Source organism: Dama dama, chromosome 20 (assembly GCF_033118175.1).
Source record: "Dama dama isolate Ldn47 chromosome 20, ASM3311817v1, whole genome shotgun sequence".
NCBI lineage: Eukaryota > Metazoa > Chordata > Mammalia > Artiodactyla > Cervidae > Dama > Dama dama.
Window position 1 is genome coordinate 72,032,142 of NC_083700.1, and position 25,193 is coordinate 72,057,334.

General features: G+C 34.6%; 1 protein-coding gene across 3 annotated transcripts; it reads left to right on the forward strand.

Moving 5' to 3' along the window:
• Positions 1–20: 20 nt before the first annotated feature.
• Positions 21–22,451, forward strand: ZRANB2 (zinc finger RANBP2-type containing 2). Of its 3 annotated transcripts, none has more exons than XR_009689185.1 (11): positions 22–164; positions 2,669–2,721; positions 2,811–2,919; positions 3,988–4,070; positions 9,148–9,224; positions 9,485–9,619; positions 10,788–10,957; positions 12,479–12,565; positions 14,445–14,603; positions 15,676–15,745; positions 16,276–16,378. XR_009689185.1 is itself a non-coding variant. In XM_061121614.1 (11 exons), the coding sequence occupies exons 1-10, from the start codon at positions 109–111 to the stop codon at positions 15,703–15,705; spliced, it is 963 nt and encodes a 320-aa protein (XP_060977597.1). In that variant the 5' UTR covers positions 22–108; the 3' UTR covers positions 15,706–15,745; positions 16,276–22,451. The 3 variants fall into 3 exon arrangements, 2 of the variants coding, with proteins under 2 accessions (XP_060977596.1, XP_060977597.1); XM_061121614.1 differs by having other exon boundaries at positions 15,672–15,745; positions 16,276–22,451; XM_061121613.1 differs by lacking the exon at positions 15,676–15,745 and having other exon boundaries at positions 21–164; positions 16,276–22,451.
• Positions 22,452–25,193: the final 2,742 nt, after the last annotated feature.

Genomic DNA, 25,193 nt, shown 5'->3' on the forward strand with positions numbered 1-25,193 from the left:
TGAAAAGCAATCAGGCGGTGTGAGGACAGCCCCGGAGCGCCAAAAGTCCCTGGCCCGCTCCCTCCTGTGAAGACGTAGCTGCGGGTGGTTGTGGTGGCGGCGTCCAAAATGTCGACCAAGAATTTCAGAGTCAGTGACGGTGACTGGATTTGCCCGGACAAAAAGTGAGTTCGTGAAGGGTCCTGAGTTTGAGGGGGGGTTGGTCGTTGGAGGCTTTCTCGAGTCGACTGGGCATTTTCCGTTTTTACGGTCGCTGATGCCGTCATCCGTGTGGTGGAGGAGAGCTGCCGGCTCCCGGGCGGGAAGGAGGCTCTTAGTCTCCTCACGATGAGGTCTTTTAAGAGCCTTTCTTTTGATTAGGTCTTCAGCGTCTCCTCGATTATCTCTCTCCGAGGCAGCCGGTTGTTTGGGGAGGGAGATGGCCGCCCCTTTTCCTTACTCCCCTCCCCACCCCACCCCCGGCCAGGTTTCTGCGATAAGGAAACCTCCCCCGTGGAGGCCAGCTCGGTGTCGGATCTCCCCCACGTGACTTTTCCCTGCAGAACTTGACTCTTGTTCAGAAAACGTTGCTTTCTTGAACTCATTTGTTGCTTCACCTAGTTCATTTTGCTGTTGTCTTATTTAATTCAAACTTTCTTTCCGTATTGTTTTTAGTTTTTCCTCCCGAACGCTAACCTCTTTGGTTGGAGGAATTCTGGCTTTTTTTTTTTTTTTTTTCTTTTCTTTATTGGTCTTTAATTTCCCCACAAGAATTGAACCTTTCACCTCTTTAGAACCGAAACATATGAGGTCAGTACTTTTGCCTGCTCAGCCCTGGAGAGTGCCTGCTTCAAAGAAGCACGTGTTTTAGTGGCTCTGCTGTAAACCAGTGTCCTTTATTAAATTGTTTAGGAAGATTTTTATTGGCGGGTGTTTAAGTAGGTGTATCTATTTGGAGATATACAAAAATTATCGTGGAAAGTAATTGTCAAAAAAAAAAGAATGCACATCTCATGTTCCAATAAAAACTTTAGAATGCTTGTCTGTAAGCAAGCCACAGATGGCATATGGAGTTCCTGATGGTAAACAGTGAAAACTTTGAAAATTAATTCCAATCCTATTGCTTATGTAACTTTACCTAGGTTATTTAACTTTGCTTAAAAAAAAACAACAGAAGATCCCCCTTAAAATGGTATAGCATAGATTCTGTGGAGCAATAAGATGTAGCAAATACTCATCAATCAATAACTATGAGTATTAGTTTTAGAATCAAATGTCAAAGAAGATTAAGGGCTTATTTCCGCAGCATTTGTCTTCCATGCATATTTTGAGCAATTTAAATGAAACCTGGCTGGCTGCAGTCCACGGGGTCACAAAGAGACAGGATTGAGCAACTGAACTGAAGTGAAGCATCGTGCTTTTTTACATAAAAAGTTGATGTTTCTCGATTACATAAAGATTACGATTACGTGAAGGGTATCAAGTCAATTTTCAGTAGAACAAACAACTGACTTTTTGTGTTGTTGGTCTCTTGTAGAATAATGTGCTTTTGACAGTGTCATTAAAGACAGTATACTCAGATATTTGAAGGTTTTTCTAAAAGAATGCATTTCAATTTAGTTACAAATATATGAACAGACTAACTTCTACAATGTATATAAATACAGAAAACATTTTCAGAATGTATTTCCAATGCTTATTGGAGTCGTAAAGGATATTCTTTATTGGGGGGGGGGGGATGACCTAAAAGTTATTGGTGTGCTTCAGTTGAGTGTCTCTTCCATACTTCTCATCTTTATTTCATTCTAGTATAATACCTAAAAAAAAAAAAGAAATCAACTTTTTAAACTTTTAAAACTTAAAGTTTAAGCTTTACATGTTATTCAGAGCATTTAGCATGCGTCTATGATTTGCAGATGCACTATAAAAACCATGTTCATGAACCCTTGTTTTTTGTTTGTTTAGTATCAGCATAAAGTTACAATATGTTCCTTGATGTGTTGACTTTATTGGTTGTAGTTTTCCAACTAGGTTTCAGAGGTTTAATAGATACCCCCAAAATTGAGTTTTCTTTTAATTATTGAACCTATTTCTATTTTGTCATAATTTTCTTTTGTCTTTTTACCATCCCACCTTCTGTTTCTAACAAGCGGGTATTATTAAGATCCATGAAGCCATTTCTGACTTACCCATTTTCTCCCCCTTGGTTCACCTTTAGGATTTTGTATTAAATAATTCTTAAAATTTTGTATAATCTTATTTTCTATACTGAGAGTTACTTTAAATCTTTTGAACTCCCTGGTGCTTCATCAGTAATTGTTCAAATGGACTCACATCTCACTTAAACTTTGTAAGGGTATTTTATTGTACTTAATGATGTGTGCCAATATGAGAACACTGAGCCAGAGATCCTTAAGTGACTTATCAGAATTACATAGTTGGTAATTGAGAGATTGGAATTTCTTATCTGTGACTTGTAACTTCAAATCTTGTATTTTTTCCACCTAAATTATGGGGTTTTTTGTTTTGTTTTGTTTTTTTGTAGTTAGCATTGATATTAACATGAAAAGAGAAATAGAAGTTCTGGACCCAGGTATATAGGGAGGACACATTAAAAAAAGTGTGTAATAGAATCTTTAAAATTATGTAAGTTTAATATGTGTCTAAGTATTTTTTACTTTATTTTCAGATGTGGAAATGTAAACTTTGCTAGAAGAACTAGCTGTAATAGATGTGGTCGAGGTAAGCACTTAAGGAACCTTCTGTTAAGACTGTTTATACAGACCATTTCTTTATTTTCCCAGATTCATTCTGCATTTTTCTATTTTCAGAGAAAACAACTGAGGCTAAGATGATGAAAGCAGGGGGCACTGAAATAGGAAAGACACTCGCAGAAAAGAGCCGAGGCTTATTTAGTGCTAATGACTGGCAGTGTAAAACGTATGTGTTTTAAATGATCATCTTGACTTTTTCCCCATAATAATGTGTGTAGCCACTACTTGTTAATACTACCTACTCTTTCTAGTCACACTGACAAGCCACAGTAGACTTTAAATCAAAGATCTGTTCATTATTATTCATTCTGTATCTGATATTTAAGTATAAAGAACTTTTAATTTTATTTTTAATGTTAATGTTAGTTGTTAGTAAGATGAATTATGTATACCAGTAAATAGATACTCAAGATGAGCTAACATTTAAAAAGAGAGAGATGGGTATTTAAAAGCACTAAAAACCTATTTTGTCCTATTTTTGAAAAATCTCGAAAACTTTTAGCCCGTATCATTAGTGTGAAATATATCATGAAATATATTTTGTCTGTTTGCACGGTAATTTTAGAATCATAAGTTGCATCCTATAGATAATTATTCCTAATTAGGTTTCTTAATATTTCTGATTTTCATGTGCTATATTGATTTTTCCAATATCCATCTTTTCCATTAAGCAGATGAATCAAATACACATGAAAGGACTAAATCAGAAGAGGGTCTTACACAAATTTCTGGTCTTAAAAATACTAAATTAGTATTAAATAATTTTTCAGCAACAGATTAAGTCACTGAATATGGGATCCAGTTCATGAGCTGATTCTGCAGGAGAAAAGAAAAAATTTTTAACTTTATTTGCAGGGTATAACCTTACTCTTGAGGTGAATTTGGAGACTGGAAAATTAAGAGAACATTTCATTTAAAGTGGTATTCCCCCTCCCCCCCTCAAGACAGCAGAATCTCTGTAGATATAATTTCTAATTGAGTTCTCATAAAAAGACAGAGGGATTCTTCATACTATATAGCTTTTGCTTCTTTGCTTAAGTAGTTCAGTCTGTTCTAACCATACTCTCTTCTCAGAAAAAGTACATTGGTACATTTGCTTTGTAGCATCCTTAGTAAACATTTCTTGATGGTAGTGAGTTCACTCTACTTTTTATTTTAAATTTCTTAAATATTTTGAAATTTACTATTTGTCTTATGTTATAATCTACTAATTTGATACTTTTCACTTTTAAAGTTGCAGTAATGTGAATTGGGCCAGAAGATCAGAGTGTAATATGTGTAATACTCCGAAGTATGCTAAACTGGAAGAAAGAACAGGTAAGAGTCACTCATTCCAACTAAATGATTTTAAAACAACTAAACATTGAAATTGATAATTATATCACTTCATAAGAGGACAGTAAATGAGGATTGTTTATTCTGCTCTTATATTTTTTACTTTGATTTTTTTTTCTCTCATCCAGAGAGTCATCTTTTGTATAGTAATTTCACAGTTTACAAAGTAGAGCATGAGGAAACTATCCTAATAGTCGACATTAGGATAGTTTTAGAAATGCTTTATTCCTTTCTGTCCTTTGCTAGTCTAAATGTTTGTTATTAATAATGATAGGATAATACCATTTTTTCATTCATTTGATTTCCTAGTATGACAAAAACAAACATGGGGCACCTTTTAAAGTATTTGTGTAAAGTTTAGGCAATAATTCTCAAAGTTAGCCATGCATTAGAATCATTTGAGAAACTGAAAATCCAGATTCCTAAACAGCTGGCAAAGCTCTTTGGTGGTGGGTCCCAAAAATTTGCAGGTGTTTTAGATGCTATTTGGTCACCATTGGTCTAAGTAATAACCCATCATTGATTCTATGTGTTGTCAGTCATTGCATTGTCAGCATTTTTAGTCTCTCAGTCATGTCCAACTCCTTGCGACCCCATGGACTGTAGCCGGCCAGGGTCCTCTGTCCATAGAATTCTCCAGGCAAGAATTCTGGAGTGGATTGCCATTCCTTTCTCCAGTGGATCTTTCTCATCTAGGGACTGAAGCCAGGTCTCTTGCATTGCAGGCAGGTTCTTTACCGTCTGAGCCACCAGGGAAGCCTCTGTGTGTTGTCAGTAGTGGGGTGAAAATATTTACCTGATAGAATGTAGTTTCCCATTATCATCAGTTAGCACAAACACATTATCAGTATACTTCACATCTGATTTTGTCATTTAACAATTTGTACAGTCAAAGGCTTCCTTCTGTTGATACATTAGTCACCTTATCAGACCTAGACTTAATAAACTACTTCCCTGTTTCCTTTTCCTCCTTGACTTTATAGACAATTGCACTGTCTGTAGATTAAGGCCTTTTAATAAGACCTTTTTTTCCTTCTCTTACCTCTTTAACTTTTGTGTCCATCCCCCCCCCCCCCCCCCGTTTTTTTTTAATCTTAACACACACACACTCCCCCGATACACACATACACCCCTCTGGTTGCTTATTCTGTTTCCTTTTTTATTGTATTTTCATGGTCACAGAAGGTTGGGTTTCTTCTAGGTCCAATTCCTAAGCTCTCTTTTTTGCTCTGTTTTCTGGGCATTTCCTTGAAGACCTAAGTTTAAGTAAGCATTGGCACACCATGATAACCAAATTTATGTCTCTAGCTCAGACTCCTTTGACCTGTATATTCAGCTGCGTATTCATCATCACTTTGTAAGTGTCAAACTCATTATATCTAAACTGAATTCGTTATTTTCCCCCAGGACCTGGCCCTCTTCTAGTGATCTCTTTCTCATGATTGGTACCACCCACCATATGCTTGTTACATAAACCAGAAACTTAGGCATCCTTCTTAATAACTCCTTCATCTCTCCTGTTCCCCCAAAAGTCTTCTGCATCATTACCCTAGGCAGAGATACCACTTTATCTTGTTTCTTGGGGAAAAAAAACAGCCACCTTGTTGTTTTACGTATTTCCCACACAGCCAGGAGTTCTTTGTTCTAAATTAAAACTCCATTTGTTTAAAACATTTTGTTTTGATTGCTTTTAGGAAAAAGTCCAGAATCTTAACAGATATAATAATTGTAATCTCCAGAAGCCTTTTATTTATTCACATCACCTGTTTTGCGATTCCTCATTTAAAAGTTTCGTTAATGCAAGAGCTAAAATCTTAACAACTGAAGTTGTCAAAGTTTAATAACCTTCTCATTTTCCTTTACCCATTTTTTTTGTGTCCTGACCCTTTCCCAATTCCCTTGATATAAATAGTTGTCTTAGCCCATCATTGTTGAAGATATGAACTAATATACTGTTACTGTCTAGTTTGTCTTTTTATTTGTTCTCTTTGCTGATTAATCAAAATACAGATTCTCAGAATTTTCAAAGTAGTGTCTCAGTTCTTCCTTTGAAGCACATGTTACATTCATCCCCTTTTCTCTCTTCACTTCCATTGTCACAACCCTAATTCAGGCCTATTTTAAATCTGTTTGATCCTTTACTGATCTTTGCTCACATTTTACATTTTTTGAGACAAATCTTAAGGTATTTTTATTTTAACACTTGCTAAAAATCTGTAGAGGTTGCTTGTTTCATATAAACTATATCATAAAGCCTTTTACAAAATTCATTCTTTAAATGATGCCAGAACTGTGGTGTTTTCTTTACTCAAATATTGAGTATAGAATTGAGGAAATATTTATTGGCCATTGGGCACGATGCAGGGAAATACTTGGTTAAGCAGAATAGAAATGTAAAGGCAAAAATTAATGAGGTCTTCAAGAGAGCAATGTTTAGGCTAAGAAGTGAAAGTTAGTAGCTAGTTGAGAGATCATTCCAAGCAAAAGCAAACAGGTTATATGAATCAGGCCCTGACACTTGAAAGAATTTAGCATATTGGGTGAATTCCTAGCAGCTCCAGAAAACACTTGAGAAATAGGCAAAAGCCATGTAAATCATAATAAGAAGTTTTATTTTATTCTAAATATAATGGGAAATAACAATTTTTAACAAGGGATTGACATGTCTAATTTTTAAACGTTACTGGTTTATAGAAGAAGAGGGTGGGAGTGGCAAGCATGGAAGCAAGAAGACCAATTTTTACAATATTCCCTGAAACCTTCAAACCAGTAGAGTGAGAGAAACACACGTAAATTAGCCAGTTACTCCTCTCCCTTGTTATTCAGTGGAGATGATGCTGAAGGCTTTTTTTTTTTTTAATGATGCAGCTACTGACTTCCCACATAGAAAGACTTCATGAGGTGTATTTGTTGTATGGACTCATAAAACATACCTTAATAATATATTGTTAGCAGATTATTTAGGTTCTTCTATGACTGAGAAAACATGAAAATAGCTTTGTGTTTGCTATCACGCTTATTTTGCAGTAATTTTACTTACATACCTATGCAAAACTACCTACATGTTTGCTTTTTAAATCTTGGTATAATTGATTCTTTGGCTCCCCATATTTGCCTTACCATTATTTTACTTTGAGATTACTGACTGGACAAAGAACTTTATTGAAAGCCTACTGATTTTAAATAGTAGTGCTTTAATATGTTTACATTCCCACATATAAACAGTCTAGTTTTTCTGTACTGTTGGCTTATAGTCATCCTATTGTATAATTTTTTTCCCCTTTTTTCTTATGTGAATCATTTTGCATTAATTTTTCACCTGCTTCAAAGTATTGTGAGGTTTAAGTCTTTACTACTACATCTCTTACGTCTCGTGACATACTGCCATAATATTAAATATATATCTAGAGCCAAGAAACTATATTGTTGAATTATAATTTTCTACAGCGTTTATCTCCTCAAATTAACATTGAATATGAACTTTTCCTTTTTTAAAATTATTAAGTCTTAGTCGCAGCGTGCAGGATCTTTGATCTTCATTTTGGCATGTGGGATGTATTTTAGCTTATAGTTGCATGGAAGCTTTTAGTTGCAGCATGTAGGATCTAGTTCCCTGACCCGGGACTGAATCTGGGCCCCTGCTTTGGAAACATGGAATCTTAGTCACTAGACCACCAAGGAAATCCCTGAGGTATTTTCTTGAGATGAGCATATACCTAGTTGTACTTGATTTTTTTTTTTTTTTTTTTAATATTTGATACTCTGAAAAACTAGAGCCAGGATTTCACTGAAGAAAAATTGTTATTGATATTTAAAACACTTCACTTTTGTTTCATATGCATAGAAACGGGGAAATTCTTGTATATTACAGTTGGAGTCTATTTTGTCTCTGGAACAAGGTAGGAAGAGGGAAAAAAGGGATGATATCAAGTATTCTGAGGATAGACACTGATACATTGAGGTTTTCAGCGGTACAGAATATAGTGAGGTAAAAAAAGGACACTGCATTAATGTGGGATTTTTTTAAGTGAGTTAATTTTATTGCATTATTTTACTGGGACACTTAAATCCTCTCTACTGTTCGCTTGTGGCTCTTAGGAAATGATGAGAGGGTACGTGATGAGTTTTTTAATGCCTGTGACTGACAGATTTAAAGTCACAAATCTTAAATTTTTAAAAAATGCTTTTTTTGTCTATAAATTTAACATTTTGCTGATTCACTAAATCCTTAAATCTGGGAATCACTCTGTGTGCTGGTACTGTTCTGAAATGTGTGAGGTAGTTAGGTTATGTTACTCTTAACTACTTCTTTATTTTTTTCAGTGAGATAGCTTTCAGAAGTTCTCATCTCATTTTCTCTAAAACTAACTCACTTTCTTCTTCCGATCTTTGTTAAGCCTATGTCAGAGATCTGTCAGTCTAAATTGTAGATAGTAGCTGTGACAGTAAATAATAATGGTTTGTTGATCTTTACTGGTCTTTATTAGAATATTTTCAGTTGAAAAGTTTACTGGCTTCTTCAGAAAAACTGAGTGACTTTTGACTGTGTATTTAAAACCAATTTTTATGTTCTTTGTTGTGTCATTATATTTGCCATTATATAGTTATTTTCCAAGCATTAACTGTATTTTAGCCCAGCAGAATTTCAGTGTATCAAAAGATTTCAAGCTATTTTTAACTAGTAAACAGTGAAATTTGATTTTTAGTTCTTACTGAGCCCACTTCTCCCAAAAGAATTATGATTAAAATCACAGAGGAAAGTCATTTTAAAACTTGGTTACAGCAGATGTTTAAGATGTTTTCCATCCATATATTCCATGTATTACTGAAATCATACAGGCAGGACATTTTCAAATTGAGAAGAGCTAAAATTGTAGCCATGGGACTTTTCCAGCTATATCCAACTTTGAGGCTGTTCTCTGTAGTGTTACTTTTTTTTGAGACCAATAATTTATTAAAGGGATAAACAGATGTCTTTGATAAGATTTTTTTTTTTTTCATATTACTTGTAGGTGATTTTGGTGAATTATCATAACAATTTCTGCTCCCCCTTCCTTAGGATATGGTGGAGGTTTTAATGAAAGAGAAAATGTTGAATACATAGAAAGAGAAGAGTCTGATGGTGAATATGATGAGGTAAGGTATACTTTAGTATGTAGGTTGAATGCAACTTAGAGAAACATGTTAGAAAATATCTTAAATGAAAAAAGAAAATACTAAATGTATCTCATTTTTGTAAGTACATGTTAAGTCTTTTACAGCAGCTTATCATTTTGTTGGAAATCATAATTGACTTAAAAATACATGTTGACACCTAAATATATAACAGTAATTTCTTAGGAAAAGGTATTTTAATACTTTCAGCTAATAGAAATATCTTGAAACTTTTTCTCTAGTTTGGACGTAAGAAGAAAAAATACAGAGGGAAGGCAGTTGGTCCTGCATCTATTTTAAAGGAAGTTGAAGATAAAGAATCTGAGGGAGAAGAAGAGGATGAGGATGAAGATCTTTCTAAATATAAATTAGATGAGGTAACTTATTTCCTTATCATATTTCCCCTTTGTCTTGTTCAAGCTATGGCATATGAATGTGTCTGACAACCTTTGGCTTATGTTGAAGATGTGTTCTACAGTGTCGTCATTTGTTTTCACAAAAATTTTGATCTGTTTTGCCAAGCATTATTCTGACTTGAGATATACAATAGTGACTGAGACAGAACCATGCTTCTCTTAACTTAAATTGCAGAGAGGAAAAGACATAAACAGTATAATTTAAATAGCAATAATATTGTGAAGATTCATGATGTGATAGCAGATCATTAGAGGAGCTACTTTGGTTTCAGTGAATGGGGACTTTGTGAGACAGTGAAATTTGTGTTGAGACTTGAGTGATAGAGTGATACAAAGGAGCCTGCTGTAAGGGCCGGGATCAGAGCATTTTTAGGGCAGTGAGAACAGCAAAGAAAGTTTCCCATAGTAGGAAACAAGCCAGCAACATCCAAAAAAATCATACATGGACTAGTGTGGTTAGAGCAGAGGGGAGAAGGTAATAAAGGGGTCAGCAAACACATCAGGTCTGGTGATGTTTATTCTGTGGGGCCTGAGTGTAAAATTTTATGGATAAATAGATCCAGATAAAGGGTGCTTTGAGGTCTGAGCATAGGAGGCCCTCGAATGCACATAAAACAATATGGAACAAGTTTGAAAAATAAACAAATGAGATAAAATAATATGGAACAAGTTTGAGGTCTGTTTACCTGATCTGTGTTTTAGAGATGACTGTCAACATACTGAGATATTGGGGAGGCAGGGTGAATTCCCACAGTTAGACTTCCTGAAAGGGTATACTAGAGAAAGAAATGAAGTGCTGAGCTAAGTCTTAAAGGAGATGCATTTAAGAACTTTTAAGGGAATAAAACTGAAAATTCTTGACGGTTTATATGGTTAATACATTATGTGAAAAAGAAAATGAGTATGACTTCTACATTTACATCTTTGAAATGTCTGAGACAGTCATTAAGTCTCTTTAGCTCAGATCAGGAATGTAGTCAGATTTCAGGATTGAGAGTGAATTTGTTGAGGTGTTAGTGGTAAAATATGTTCATATGAAGATGGCCATTACATAGAACTATTCATCATTCCTAGTAGATAGCATTGCTATCTCAAGGTCTAAATATAATTGATTCTGAATTTTTGTTAGGATGAGGATGAAGATGATGCTGATCTCTCAAAATATAATCTTGATGCCAGTGAAGAAGAAGATAGTAATAAAAAGAAATCTAACAGACGAAGTCGCTCAAAGTCTCGGTCTTCACATTCACGATCTTCATCACGCTCATCCTCCCCCTCCAGTTCAAGGTCTAGGTCCAGGTAAACGGGTACAGGTCAAGGGTAACACCAGTCAAAATGTCAGTATCTAACTTCTTTACTTATAAGTTTTGTTTTTCTTAACTAAACTTTCTTTTTAATTTTAGAGTTTTCATTCAAGTTATCATTTAAAAGATCATTTTTTCTGTCTTAGTGCCACGAAGTTTTGTCAAGTATTTGAGAAATACAAAATTTTAGTATGAAACTTCCTTAGTCCAGTTTAGCACCATGCCTTTTATTAAAATAGACTCTAAAAATTCAGTTAAATCATTATTTATAGATACTTAGTTATCTAAAGAGATAATTTTACATTCAGAAAACTCAGAGTAAATAAAGTGAAGATTTATATTTCCCCTGATGATTTTAAACACTAGAACAAAAATTTTCTAGGCATTAATTGAACTGCTGCTTATTACACAGCATTTTATTGGGCATAGGTATTCTGAATACAGGAGAAATTTGGCTGTATTCTATTATCCTAATGCTCATACTTTAGAGGTGTCCAGGAATAAAGTAGAGGGTTTAATTTGTGTTGTACTTGGATATTATTTTGTTAGTAATGTAGAGTTTTAATAAAAAGTCACTGATTGTGTAGTCAACAATAAAAATGAAGTATTAGTTGAGAAAAAGCAACACTTTATGTAAGCAAAATTCCGTTGAAGAACTCCTATTTAGTTAAATGAAACTGTGTGCAATGAATTTCAACTGTATTAGGAATAAAATATTAGCTAAGTACTTAGGTAATTTTTGAGTTATTGTAAAGCCTGAAAACTTTAAACAGTAATTATAAAGATACTTTTAAGGTAAAAATTAACGTTTTTCTTCATATTGTTATTTTCAGGAACAAATTAAGTATAAACTAAATTACTAAATGAAATTAATTTGTTGACTTTTTAAATGCAAGTGGACTGTATTTCCTGTCATTTTTCAATAATTTCCTAAAACGGTGACAGGATTGTCAGTGTAGTTTCCCTTTAATTCTCAAATCTTTGAGTAGACAGAAAACATACAGGTTAAAAACATACCCATGTCAGTATTGAAGCTTTATGCTAGCTAATGACCAAGCAAATAGAAAGATTTCAAGTTAAATATAAACTGCTATATTCCTGAATGTGTCAGTTCCTCACAGGTTATTTTTAAGTATTTCTGAACAAAAAGTATTCAATATTAATAAAGTGATAATGCTGGGCATTTTTATCTGTACAGTCTTAAAAGCATTTTTAAAGAAATCTTGTCAAACTTGGAAAGTTGTTCAGTCTCACTAAGTCGTGTTCAACTCTTTGTGACCCCATGAACTTGGAAAGTAGTTCATTATTTTCAAAAATTATTAGTTTAAGTTTTGGCATAATTGTTACTACAGAATAAAAGTTTTAAGTGAACCTTAAAATACTGTATTTTGAAAATATTTATCCCAAATAGTTATTATATGAAAATGAATCCTAATGCATATTTTTCTTTCCGTGTTCATATCACAAAGCTTAATTAAATGGTCCTGGAAAAAAATATCCTTCCATGTTGTTCCAGGTCGCGTTCAAGAAGTTCTTCCAGTTCGCAGTCAAGATCTCGTTCCAGTTCCAGAGAACGTTCGAGATCTCGTGGGTCGAAATCAAGGTGAATGAGGTAGCATCTCTCTGTAAAGCAGAGAGAGAAAATATTTAAAGGCTGCAGAAGGCGTTGCTTTTTTCCTCTTATTTTGCTTCTATTTGTCAATTTTATTTTAGCATTAGAAAACTAATGCACTTGCCTCAGCTTAATTTTCTCACCATGAGATGTCTCCATTGCCAGCAGTGTGCCAAGACATTCCCATGATTGAATTAAGGTGGTTATTTTGCATTGTGCAAGGTTTGCTATTTTTGTGCTAAAATGTTATGAAATGGGAAGATGCAGCCAAGCTTTATCACCAAATGCCTACTCATTAAAGTTATTTTGCAGTAGTAGTTACAATAAGTATGCAGATAAAAAGAAAAAGTTTACCTTGTTTAAAAGAAAGAAAAATAACTGCCTCAACACAGTTTTGCAAGGCGATTTCAGTATTTACAGAAATAATTCTGTAATTTACATCAGATAAAGTGGGTTTTATTTTCACTTCTCTGTAATATAACGCGGAATATTATACACAGTGTGTATAGTGTGTAAGAAATATAGACACTTCTTAAATTCCACAAATTAAGAAGTTGGTTGGTGGTTTAGGTAGGATGTCATCTTGAAGCATTCTTGTTAACTTCAGGTTAACTTCAGCTTGCATTTAGTTAGCACTGCAGAGGGAAAAATAATTTGTAAAGAAGCAAGTGAGAAACTAGCTTTTAGTCTTGAAGTTTTTTCTCGACTTGGTCAAAATATGCTGCCATCCTTTTTAATTTAATTTGTTGATCTGTTAAAGACATCTAACATGAATAAGAAAACAACTAAAATTCCACTTAAGTGGCATTACACTGAGGTGTAGTGTTAGCTAGTTGGTAAAAAGAATTGCTTAATAGCTTATTTTAGAGCCAGATCTGTAGCATTAGAGGACAACTACAATTTGGTAACATGAAGGAAAAAAGAATGATATACACACTTGTATTAAGTTATTGTGATAGAAAGTTAGATTATTGTTATTCTGTATTATCAATGTTTCAGTTCTTTTATTTGAGTGCTTCTTAGGTGAAGATCCTTAAGTCCTAGTTCCTTTGGGAAGCACTTTAAGGTTTACAGAACAGCCTTCATATTCTTTTCAAACATTTTTTTCATTGCTTATAACTTTCCAAAGAATTCTCCTTTTGGGCTTTCTGATTTTATTTTAAGCCCAAAGGTGAATTTTTTGGGAAGTTTGAGCTAAATTACTTCAACCAAAATATGTAAATGAAGAAATAACTGTATTTAAACATTTGCACATTTACCTCTACCTGAAACATGTGAATGTCAACACTTCATACTTCATGGATAGTAATCCTTCATAAAAACAAATATGTTAATCAAGTTTTAAAGTTACTTTATTTTTCTTTGAATATTTAATGATTTAATAGCTACTGTTTTATGTCATTTTGTCCCCGTATTCCTGCTTTTACTAAAGCAACTTAACTAATAAGTTGCTTAATTCCACGACAAATTGTTATTATTTTCCTCAGGAAGTTGTATGATACATATATTTTCCCCAAATGGAGGGATATAGTTTCTAGACATTAAGTTATACAAATGCTTACCTGTTAGTTTTGCTACTTATACTTTAAAATGAAAGCCTTTAAATTTTAGAAAACAAATTTAAGATTCTACTTTAATACATTAAACTAGTTTTTAATTAAAGTAGTGAGCACTTATCTAGTAATGAAGTTAAATTAAATAGAATTGATTTCATGGTTGAACCAGAAGTCTTCTGTTGAGTAAGCAGTAAGTATTCTTTCTTATAAAATTTTTATAGCTATAAATTGTTTATTTTTGGAGCTAGAAACTAAACCATCTGCCTCATTTCTTCTTTTAATGAAATGTTTGATTTGTTTCTCAATCAATGAAGATCCAGCTCCAGGTCCCACAGGGGTTCTTCTTCCCCACGAAAAAGATCTTACTCAAGTTCATCATCATCTCCTGAGAGGAACAGAAAGAGAAGTCGTTCTAGATCTTCTTCATCTGGTGATCGCAAAAAAAGACGAACAAGATCACGGTCACCTGAAAGGTTTGGGTTTCTGTAGAAATAAGAATGGGTGTTCTTAAGTGTGTTTAATAGGTTAACTGAACTTCTTAGTCAAGAATTAGATTTTCATTATCTCCTTTGTTACCCACTTTAAACTCTTCAACTTTGAACTTCAAAAAACAGATTAATTACTTTGTTTACTCTATGTGTTTTAATCAGGTTGTTTAGAAAAGTAGATCAAACTACTCTCTTCCACTCTGATTATTTTATTGTTTAAATTTTTATTTTCATATATAATTATTATAGCCAACTCTCGGTTATTTCTTTCTCCTTAAGTTTCTAATTCAGAAGCTGTGTGTTGATAGAATTTAGAGGTTGATTTTTATAAGTATTAATTTATGCTATCAATTTTACATTAAATATTAAAAACTGCAGGATTCTAGGGCATCTAATAAGAAAATTAACTCTTACAGTTAAAATTGGAAGTCTGTCCTTATTTAAATATGTATAAATACATTTCCACAACAAATTGTTGTTTTTGTTCCCTTTATAAAGAAATTGTTCTTATAGCTAATACATTTTTGTCTTTCAGTCCGAATTCCTTTTTTGTTGAAAAAGATCTTTACTAGATTACTTTACCTGTGTCGATATTTTTAAAATTTGGAGAGTGTGTCATCTGTCAGCCTTTTCTGCAGCAGACTAATTGATTATTCAGTTTCATTATTTTTCTCTTTTTTTCCTCAGTGTCTTAATTATATAGTCATTTTAATGGCTTCCTTAATAATCTTTGCAAATTTTTATATCCCTTCAGCTTGTGAAAAGTAAGGATTAGATAAAATCTGATTTTTGCTATGTTCAGTGCTAGGGTTATCTCTTCTTGTACATGATGATTGGTTTTGCGTCTTCCCATTTTGAAGTGTAGCTATTAAGGTTACACACAGCTAGTTTCATTTCTGCGCATTTATTCCTTTGTTAAAAAAAAAATTACTCCGTACTTTATGAATCATTCTGTTGCTTTTTTACCACTTCTGCAAATTTTATCTTAGCCACATATAATCCCCCTAGTTTGTTGTCATCTAAACTTAATGAACATGTTCTCTATTCCATAAGCCAGGTGATTGGTGAAAACACTAAACAACCCTGAGCCCAGGGCCAACCCCTCGGAACACCACTACTTTACCCAGGTTGATATATTGACTTATTCATACTAGCTGCATGAATATAATCCTGTAACTTAATTGTACAGTCATCTTGTGCGACCTAGATTTCCAAAACATAATTATTTATGGATATATATTTGCGTACACAGTCAGAAGCCTTGCTATATCTATTTTACATATGTAGCCTTACCACACTATGTACAGTTTATCAGAGAGAATGATTTAGTCACACTGCCATTACCCAGTTTATATGCCTTTGTCGTATTAATCTGTAGTTGTATACAATTTTGCAAGGCTTTCCTTCATTGCCTTAAATAATTGAGAGGTGGCTATATCTTAAGGGATTTTTAAATTATGGTTGCACTGCTACTGGGCTCATATCCAAAGTTAAATACTAGTTAATTTTATGTGTATAAGTTTATATCTTAGATTTTAATTATTCCTTTTGCCAGTTTAATGAGGTTTAATTTTTCATATTCTCAAAGCCATATAAGTGAAGTTGATATTCAGCTCCAGCTTACCAGATTACCTGTTTTCTCCATTATGTCTTACAGGCACCACAGGTCACCTTCTGGATCATCCCATTCTGGTTCCCGTTCAAGTTCAAAAAAGAAATAATGTATTAAAATTTACATCTTAAAAAAAAGTCCAATATAATGCATGAAGCATATTTTTTAAGAAGTTGGTGTCTTACTTGGTCAGAAGTGCTAAATCTGCTAGTAGAGGTGCATGCCTTTCATTGCTTTTCAGAACAATACAGCTGTGTTTATTTGTGAAATTAAAAGTAAATAGTATTTTAAGCCATGATGTACCAAAATAGATGCTTTGTTTGTCATTCATTATTTACAACCATTTGCTTTTTTAAGCTATAACATCTCAGCTATAACAAAGTACTTTGTTTTCTAATTTAAACTCTTGTTTTTCTCATCTCCAAATATGAGCATTATCTAGGCTTGTCTGGACTTTGGGCATTGGAGGCAAGACTGTGGTAAAGTAGTTGGAAACAATCTGTTTATGTTAATCTGGGGAAAGGACTCAGCCTGTTTGTTAACTTGTGTCAAAGTGATTCTTACTAGAAAAAGTTTAACAGAGTGTTAAACAGCTAACTAGAAATTTCTTTATTTTGAAATTCCCTATGTTAAGGGTGCCTTAGAATCATTGTCTCTATCCAGTTTTACTTTTTGCACCACGAAGGTTGATAGAGAAAAATTTTGTGAATTACAGAGGAGAAAGATGTTAGTTTCTGCTTTTCTGACACAGTGATTTTGAACAAGAATGCCTAGCAGTTCATCTCTACTAATGTGGTTGATGAGAAAAACATATGAAAGTATTTAATGTTTTTAGAAGCTTTGTGTGATACCTTTTAAAAATTCAGTTATCACACCATAGGGTAGACAAAATTAAATCCTAGTTAACGAATAAATTGAAGAAAGCTTTTGAAATATATTTCTCTTTGGGTATAAGACCAACAGAGAGAAGACATGAATTTAAATGAACATTTGCTTTGTGGTGTTTAAACACTGCATAAAATTTTCTTCTGAGTAACAAATGCTTATTTCCTCATTTGACATAAGCAGAAATAATTGCTCCTATTCACTTGAAGTTACTTATGGCTTAAAATACTTTCAAGATTTGTTTTATTTCTCAAAACCTGGTCATTTGAGCTCTATTTTATCTTCTGGTTTTCAAAAAAGGCTTCTCTTAACAGTATCTTCAGTGACGATGCAAGGTAAGTATATTAAGGGAAATTGACAGATCTGCTTGGGAACTTTTTGTGCATGGGAATCAATACCCACATTTTTTGTTTTTGTTTTTTGTTTGTTTTTCCTTAACATTAATGTCTACTGCAACTGAAAATTAAAATGTTTTAAGGTACTTAGTAGACAGATCAAAATTACATTTGTTCTTTATTTTAAATGAGTGATTTTTCTCTTCAGTTTATCTAAAGATGAAAGCAAAATAGCTTATGTAGAAATATTTTGATAATATTTTTACAGTGAACTTCCCCTGCTTTTTTTGTCTTAAATTTTTTTTTGCTACATTTACTGTAGGTTGCACAAGAACTTTTACTCTCTTGTAATTGTGCCTCAGACTTCTTGAAAGTCCACCTTCTAAATTGCCCACATGATCTTCTAGATTCTACATGTTATCGTTGGTTTATTCTTGTGCTTTCTGTATTTAAAACTTTGACTGTACTAATAAGCAAATGCAAGGTTATAAATTTAGCTAATAGTAGTTTACAGACAATTTGAATGATTATGATTTTATTTGGTTTAAGCTGTACTAGTATATTTCATAAGGAAATGATGCTGTAGACAAATGTAAATAAAGCTTGTGAGTCAAGCATCAAGTGGTGTTTGTTAGAAATAAATTAGAATTTTTAAGCTCTGATTTAATGTTCATTTTTAAACTATTTGCAGTCTGGTTTATTACTTTTGATTGTGCATTTTAGACTCCCTATGTTCAAAACATACCAAAGCCATGATCACTATAACCTTTGTCACTCAGGAATTTTTGACTTTTTTTAAACAGAGAGTACCCAAACTAGTTGAACACTCTGTACCAGAACATATCTTACTCCATGTGGCAAATAACATGTCATAGTGTGCTTCTTAGCACTTAACAAGTGCTGTTTTTTTAACTCTTTAAACTTTTTTTAACTCTTTTTTTAACTGCTAAGTGTTCTTAAATTTCTGTTTAGAATCCTTTTATCTAAATAATATTGAATAGTTGGTATTGTCAACAGATTCCAAGTTCAGAGTAAGCTGTAAGCATAAGAAAGACTCTCTAGCACATGTACCAAGGTAAAACTGATTTTTTTTTTCTCATATCTTCTTGATATTTGGCTTCCACAGCCAGTGCTGTTTTAATAGATGCTGATAAGAAGGTATGAAATTTCTCTCTTCTGCCCTAACAATTTTGACATAATTGTTAGATGTTTTGTTTTTTAATAGAAATAACTTGATAGCTTTCCTAAACTGGAAATAGTTTTATTTCTGGAAAACAATGGAGTTTTATTTAAAGACAGTTGAAGGTATATAATACTGATTTCCTGGCTAATTCTTCCCGTCATCTTTACATACTATTGTATATCATCCCATATTTTACAAACAGAAAGATTATAGTTTAAAGAAATTAAAATTTGCCCAAGGGAACTACAGGAGTGGCTTAATGGTGATTCACCCCCAAGTCTCATGGCAGATATCAATATTACCTCTAGTAACAACCAAATAACCTGTTTGAGGAGATAAATGTTAAGTCAAAATAGATTTTTTTTAAATTTGATTTAATAAGGTGTTAATTTCAGTATTTTATAAGTAGGTGGATAAGTAGACATACTATTTTGAAATAACTTTAAATTTACAGAAAAGTTGCAAAGGTTGAACAGAGAGTTCCCACATACTCCCACCCAGTTTGCACCATCATTAACATATTACCCTGTGATTTTGTCAAAACTAAGAAACCAACATTGATATGTTACTATACTTACAGTCCAGGCTTTATTTGAATTTCAGTATTTTTCCATTACTTTAATCCAAGGTGCTACTTTACACTTCCACTTGTTTCTCATATGTCTCCAGTCTCCTCTGGTCTGACAGGTTGTCATTCTTTCCTTCCCTTTGATGACTTAAGAGGAGTACTGGCTGGGTATCCTTTAGAATGTCCCTCATTCTGAGTTTGTCTGGTTTTTCTTGTGATTAGACTGAGTTCGTGAGTTTGAGAGCAGATACCACAGAAGAAAAGTGCTCTTCTCACGGGAATTGCCTGAAATCACCATTGTAGTTCAGTTTTTTCCCCCTTAATCTACTTCATTCTTTGTCAGCAAGTCACTAAGTGTAGCTCACCTTCAGAGTAGGGATGGGGAGAATTAAATTCCACCCCCCTGTGGGAAAAGGCTGTCTACACATATTTGAATTCACTTTTAGATTTGTCTCCTATTTGTTTACACTTGTATGGACTTCTGCATATTTATTCTTTAAGTCATATTTGAATGCTGTGTTGTTTTCTGCTCAAAGTGTTCCAACTTTGGCCATTTAGCGTCCTTTTCGGATTGACTCTTAACCTTTGACTTACTTCATTTCTATCTGTACTCTTCCCCTGGAGTCAGAGAGCCAGGTTTGAATTTTTACTTCATGGAACCTGTATGACATTGGACATTTTTATGACAAGCATATGAGTATACAGCAAATAACTGAATATTACTCCCTACTCGTGGCCTCAGATATTTTGTATGGTAATACTCAAGTATTCCCACTCACCCCTTTCTGTAGCACCAGATCCATTAAACTGCCTACTGTGTGTCTTTTTAAATGTCGAACGGTTTCAACATATCTAATTACTACCCATGTAATCTGTCTATCAAAACTAGTATGTTTCACATTGATAAACAACATTATCAGTAACTTAGGGTGGAGGGTCCTCTTAGATTTCTCTTTTGCCTTCCCACCTCAAATCTGACTTAACCTTGAATCGGAGAAGGCAATGGCACCCCACTCCAGAACTCTTGCCTGGAATATCCGATGGACGGAAGACCCTGGTAGGCTGCAGTCCATGGGGTCGTTAAGAGTCGGACACAAGTAAGTGACTTCACTTTGACTTTTCATTTTCATGCACTGGAGAAGAAAATGGCAACCCACTTCAGTGTTCCTGCCTGGAGAATCCCAGGGACGGTGGAGCCTGATGGGCTGCCGTCTGTGGGGTCACTCAGAGTCGGATATGACTGAAGCGACTTAGCAGCAGCAGCAGCAACCTTGAATCAATGGTTCTTAACCCTCAAGCCCACAATGCTCCACTACTGCTCCCAGTGTTTTGGTTTAATGGGCTAAGATATGCAAGTTGGCTCTTAATGGTTATTGGGCCTCCAGGCTGGCATGTGGCATAGGCAGACGGTAAAGAATCCGCCTGCAATGCAGGAGACCTGGGTTCGATCCCTGGGTCAGGAAGATCGTCTGGAGAAGGGAATGGAAACCTGCTCCAGTATTCTTGCTTGGAGAATCCCATGGACAGAGGAGCCTAGCAGGCCACAGTCTTTGGGGTTGCAAAGAGTCGGACACAACTGAGACTAACACTCACTCACTCCCTCTCTGACATACTGTAGAGGTCTTCCACAGTGTTTGCTAAATGATACTTAGCCAAGTAGTTATCCTTTCAGTACTCAGAGTGGTTTTAAGCTGTTTATGTTCATGTAATTTCCTTGTTTAAAAATTTTCCTGTGGTTTTCAGGATTAAACTAAAATCGTTTGTGACTACCACACTTTCCCTTCCCCCTGCCTGTTCCAGCAAACTTGGGCACAAAGCCTATATAGCTATCCCCATGAGCCATGCTGACTACTTGTGATAAATTTCCATCTATGTGCAAGTTTCCTATGCCCTGTACACACCTCATTACCATCCCTTTTTCACTTGCTCTTCATGACTCAGTTCAAAACACTCAGATGCTTTCCTTGATTCCTGAGTTCCATAGATCAGGTGAATTTCTTGAAAGTCTTTTACCCAGTATTTCTAGCTCTTCAGCATTCTATAGCTAGCACCCAGTGTTGACAAGGGAATAAATATCTCATGTTTCTTAAAGGGTTTAGTCAGTTTTTTCCTCCAATACTAATAAATGCTTATTCTTTACTGGAAAACATTTGGTTGCAGGAGTTTTCTTTCTGAAGTTATGATAGCCAGTTAACCAAACTGGACTTTTTTTTTTTTTCCCCCAGTTTAATAGTTCCATTTCATCACAAGCTAATGAGGTTTGCATTTACTCATCCACCTATGCATCAGTGTCATATAGAATCTAGAAATTGCATGTAAACACTGTTTATTGTCCTCGATGTATGCCAACTTAAAGTGTTAAGTCACTCAGTCGCCTCCAACTCTTTGTGACCCCATGGATTGTAGCCCGCCAGGCTCCTTTGTCCGTGAAATTCTCCAGGCAAGAATACTGGAGTGAGTTGCCGTTTCCTTCTCCAGAGGAACTTCCCAACCCAGGGTTTGAACCCAGGTCTCCTGCATTACAGGCAGATTCTTTACCGTCTGAGCCAGCAGGGAAGCCCGGTAAAACACCAATTTAGGTTTATTGTAAACAGCTAAGACAAGATTTCCATGGGGTCGCCAAAAGTCGGACACAACTGAGCGACTGAACTGAACTGAAGAGAAGATTGGAAACCAAGCCTTACTGGTGTATGTTTTGAAATCTGTTTAGTTTCTTTTTATATTCCTAAGGACAGAAGCACAGAATTATTCTGAAAGTCAGAGAATTTTAGTAAGCTATTGGTTTATTCCTAACATGTCTGCAAAAATAACAACCTAAGCAAGTTTGCTTATGAATTGGTAAATTGAATTCCTTTAGAATGTATAACTCTTGGAACTAAGTACATTGGAGTGTGTCATTTGCAAAGTAAGCAATGAATTTAAAAATTAGCTTTCATGTTGTGTAGAAACAGATAATAGAGGTCAAAGTGGTTTTGTGTTTATTAAAATAGTGTCATATATTAAATTTTTAGAACAGTAAACATAGACTAGTTACAACCATATTTAATAGGTCTTGAGGCCCTAAAAGCTTTTAATAGAAAATAGCATAAAATGTTATGGATCGATAACTACACCAGTGAAGTTCATTTTATTGGCAAAGATGATTTGGACATTTATTATGAGAAATGTAAATGAGGAGTTATTTGCTCTTTAGTGAACTAAACCTGAAAATAAAACATGGAAGTGATGTGGATGACACAAATCTGATAAATTAGTAATTGCATTAATCCTCTTAATGACATTATTACCTCTAATTATTCAAATCTGCTGAAAATGTTGCCTTATCAATGCTTAAATACTTCACATCAGAATTCTGAGCAGAAAAGATAAATCATCTTATTGTAATTTGGATTATGTGGCTATTAGAGCTTAAGAATTTTAATATGATACTAGTGACCATGATCAGAGAAAGTTAAATATTTGTACCTTTGTAAATGGTGTAGTTGGAATTACAAAATTGCATTGCTGTATATCACACTGTTCTTAATACATAAGAAGCACTGAAAAGGAAAGGTCGCAAAGTGTTCTCGTTAATGAAGACCATGTAAGTACTTCTCAGGCTGCATAACCCAGGGCTGTGGCACCTGCATTACTAAAACCCTGCAATAGAAAAAATGCCAAGAGGATATTGGGACATTTAACTTGTAACATTTTCCCCACATTATGGAAATGAATCTGAAATACTTGATGTAAAATCCTTGAGTTTAAATGCTTCTCACAAAGCATTCCACATCAAGGTCTACGCATAAACATGTAAATTTAAGCAGATCTATTCATAATCAAGTTGTTGAAACCCTGTGATAATAGATGAAAAGCAGCCAGAGAAAAAGTCATTTATATAGAAACGGTAAGGATGACAGCCAGTACTGTTGGAGCAGTGAAAAACAGAAGATCGTGCAGTGTCTTTAAAGGTGTTTAAAAAATCGGCCTGCTATTCTATATATCCCCTTTTAAATGTGTGTAAACTTCTTACCTTCTCCAAAGTTGAATCTCTAATACAAAAATTAGATTTATTTTTTGGCAAAAGAAAATTGGTATCAGATGGAAATTGGATATACGCACTAATAGCACAGAAAGTGTTACGTGGTTAAATATAGGTTTGTTTTTTAAGTCACTGAAAGATAATTGTTTAAAGCAAGTAGATTGTGAGACTTAGGTGCAAGTAAACAAGTTGCTCGGGTCAAAAGGGGGGAAATGGAAGTGAGCTATTTATAGGGTTATAAACAAAGTTGTACGTATCTTGAAGGTATTTTGATAAGATGTATAGTATAAAAGCAACCACCGAACATAATCAGGAGTTACACATAATACACTTACAAAAGAGAAAAATGGAATCACAGATAATGCAAAAGGAGGCAGAAAAAGGAAACATGATGAAAAATAAGCCCAACCACTGTTCAAACACCAGTAAGAAAAGAGACTGTCACACTAGATAAATGGAGCAAGACCCATAGGCTCTTAGAAGAAAGCTATTGTGAACATAAAGATGCAAATAGGTTAGAAGTGAAAGGGTGGAAATACTGTAGTTGTATCACAGACAGAAAATAGTCTTGTCACTGTTTCCATTACTTCTCCATCTATTTGCCATGAAGTAATTGGACCGGATGCTGTGATCTTAGTTTTTTGAATGTTGAGTTTTAAGCCAGCTTTTTCACTCTGCTCTTTCACTCTTTCCTATAGTAAAAACAGGAAAGAATAGGAATAAAGAATCACATGAGTCAAAAGCATAATCATAAGTGTTTATGCAAGTAGAAGTCGAAAACATGAAGCAAAACTTGATAGAACTGTATGGCAAAAATGGGGAGATCAGCCAACTTGACCTAACTGACACTACCTAGCAACAAAAAACTTCAAATACACTTGGGAAGTTAAGTATGTGTGCTCTATTTGATTCCGTTTACATGAAGCTCAGTTCAGTTCTGTCACACAGTTGTGTCCGACTCCTTGCCACCCCATGCACTGCAGCACTCCAGGCTTCCCTGTCCATCACCAACTCCCTGAGCTTGCTCAAACTCCCAAGTCCGTGATGCCATTCAACCATTTCATCTTCTGTCGTCCCCTTCTGCTTGCTTTTTTTTTTTTTCATTTATTTATATTAGTTGGAAGCTAATTACTTTAAAATAATGTAATGGTTCTTGCCATACACTGATATGAATCAGCCATGGGTTTACATGTGTTCCCCATCCTGAACCTCCCCCCCCCCCCACCTCCCTCCGCATCCCATCCCTCAGGGTCATCCCAGTGCACCAGCCGTGAGCACCCTGTCTCATGCATCAAACCTGCACTGGTGGTCTGTTTCACAATTGATAATATACATGTTTAAATGCTATTGTCTCAGATCTTCCCACCCTCGCCTTCTCCCACAGAGTCCAAAAGTCTGTTCTAGGCATCTGTGATTTTTTTCTGTGTTGCATATAGGGTTATCGTTACCATCTTTCTAAATTCCATATATATGCCCTTCTGCTTTAAATCTTGCCCAGCATCAGGGTCTTTTCCCAATGAGTCAGTTCTTTGCATCAGGTGGCCAAAGTACTGGAGTTTCAGCTTCAGCATCATTCTTTCCAATGAATATTCAGGACTGATTTCCGTCAGGATTGACTGGTTTGATCTTGCAGTCCCAGGGACTCGCAAGAGTCTTCAATGCCACAGTTCAAAAGCATCGATTCTTCAGTACTCAGTTTTCTTTATAGTCCCAACTCACATCCATATTACTACTGGAAAAACCATAGCTTTGACTGGCAGGACTTTGTTGGCAAAATAATGTCTCTGCTTTTTAATATGCTGTCTAAGTTTGTCATACTTTTCTTCCAAGGAGCAAGAAATGGTTGCAGTCACCATCTGTAGTGATTTTGGAGCCCAAGAAAAGAAAGTCTGTCATGGTTTCCATTGTTTCCCCTTCTATTTGCCATGAACTGATGGAACTGGATGCTAGGATCTTTGTTTTTTGAATGTT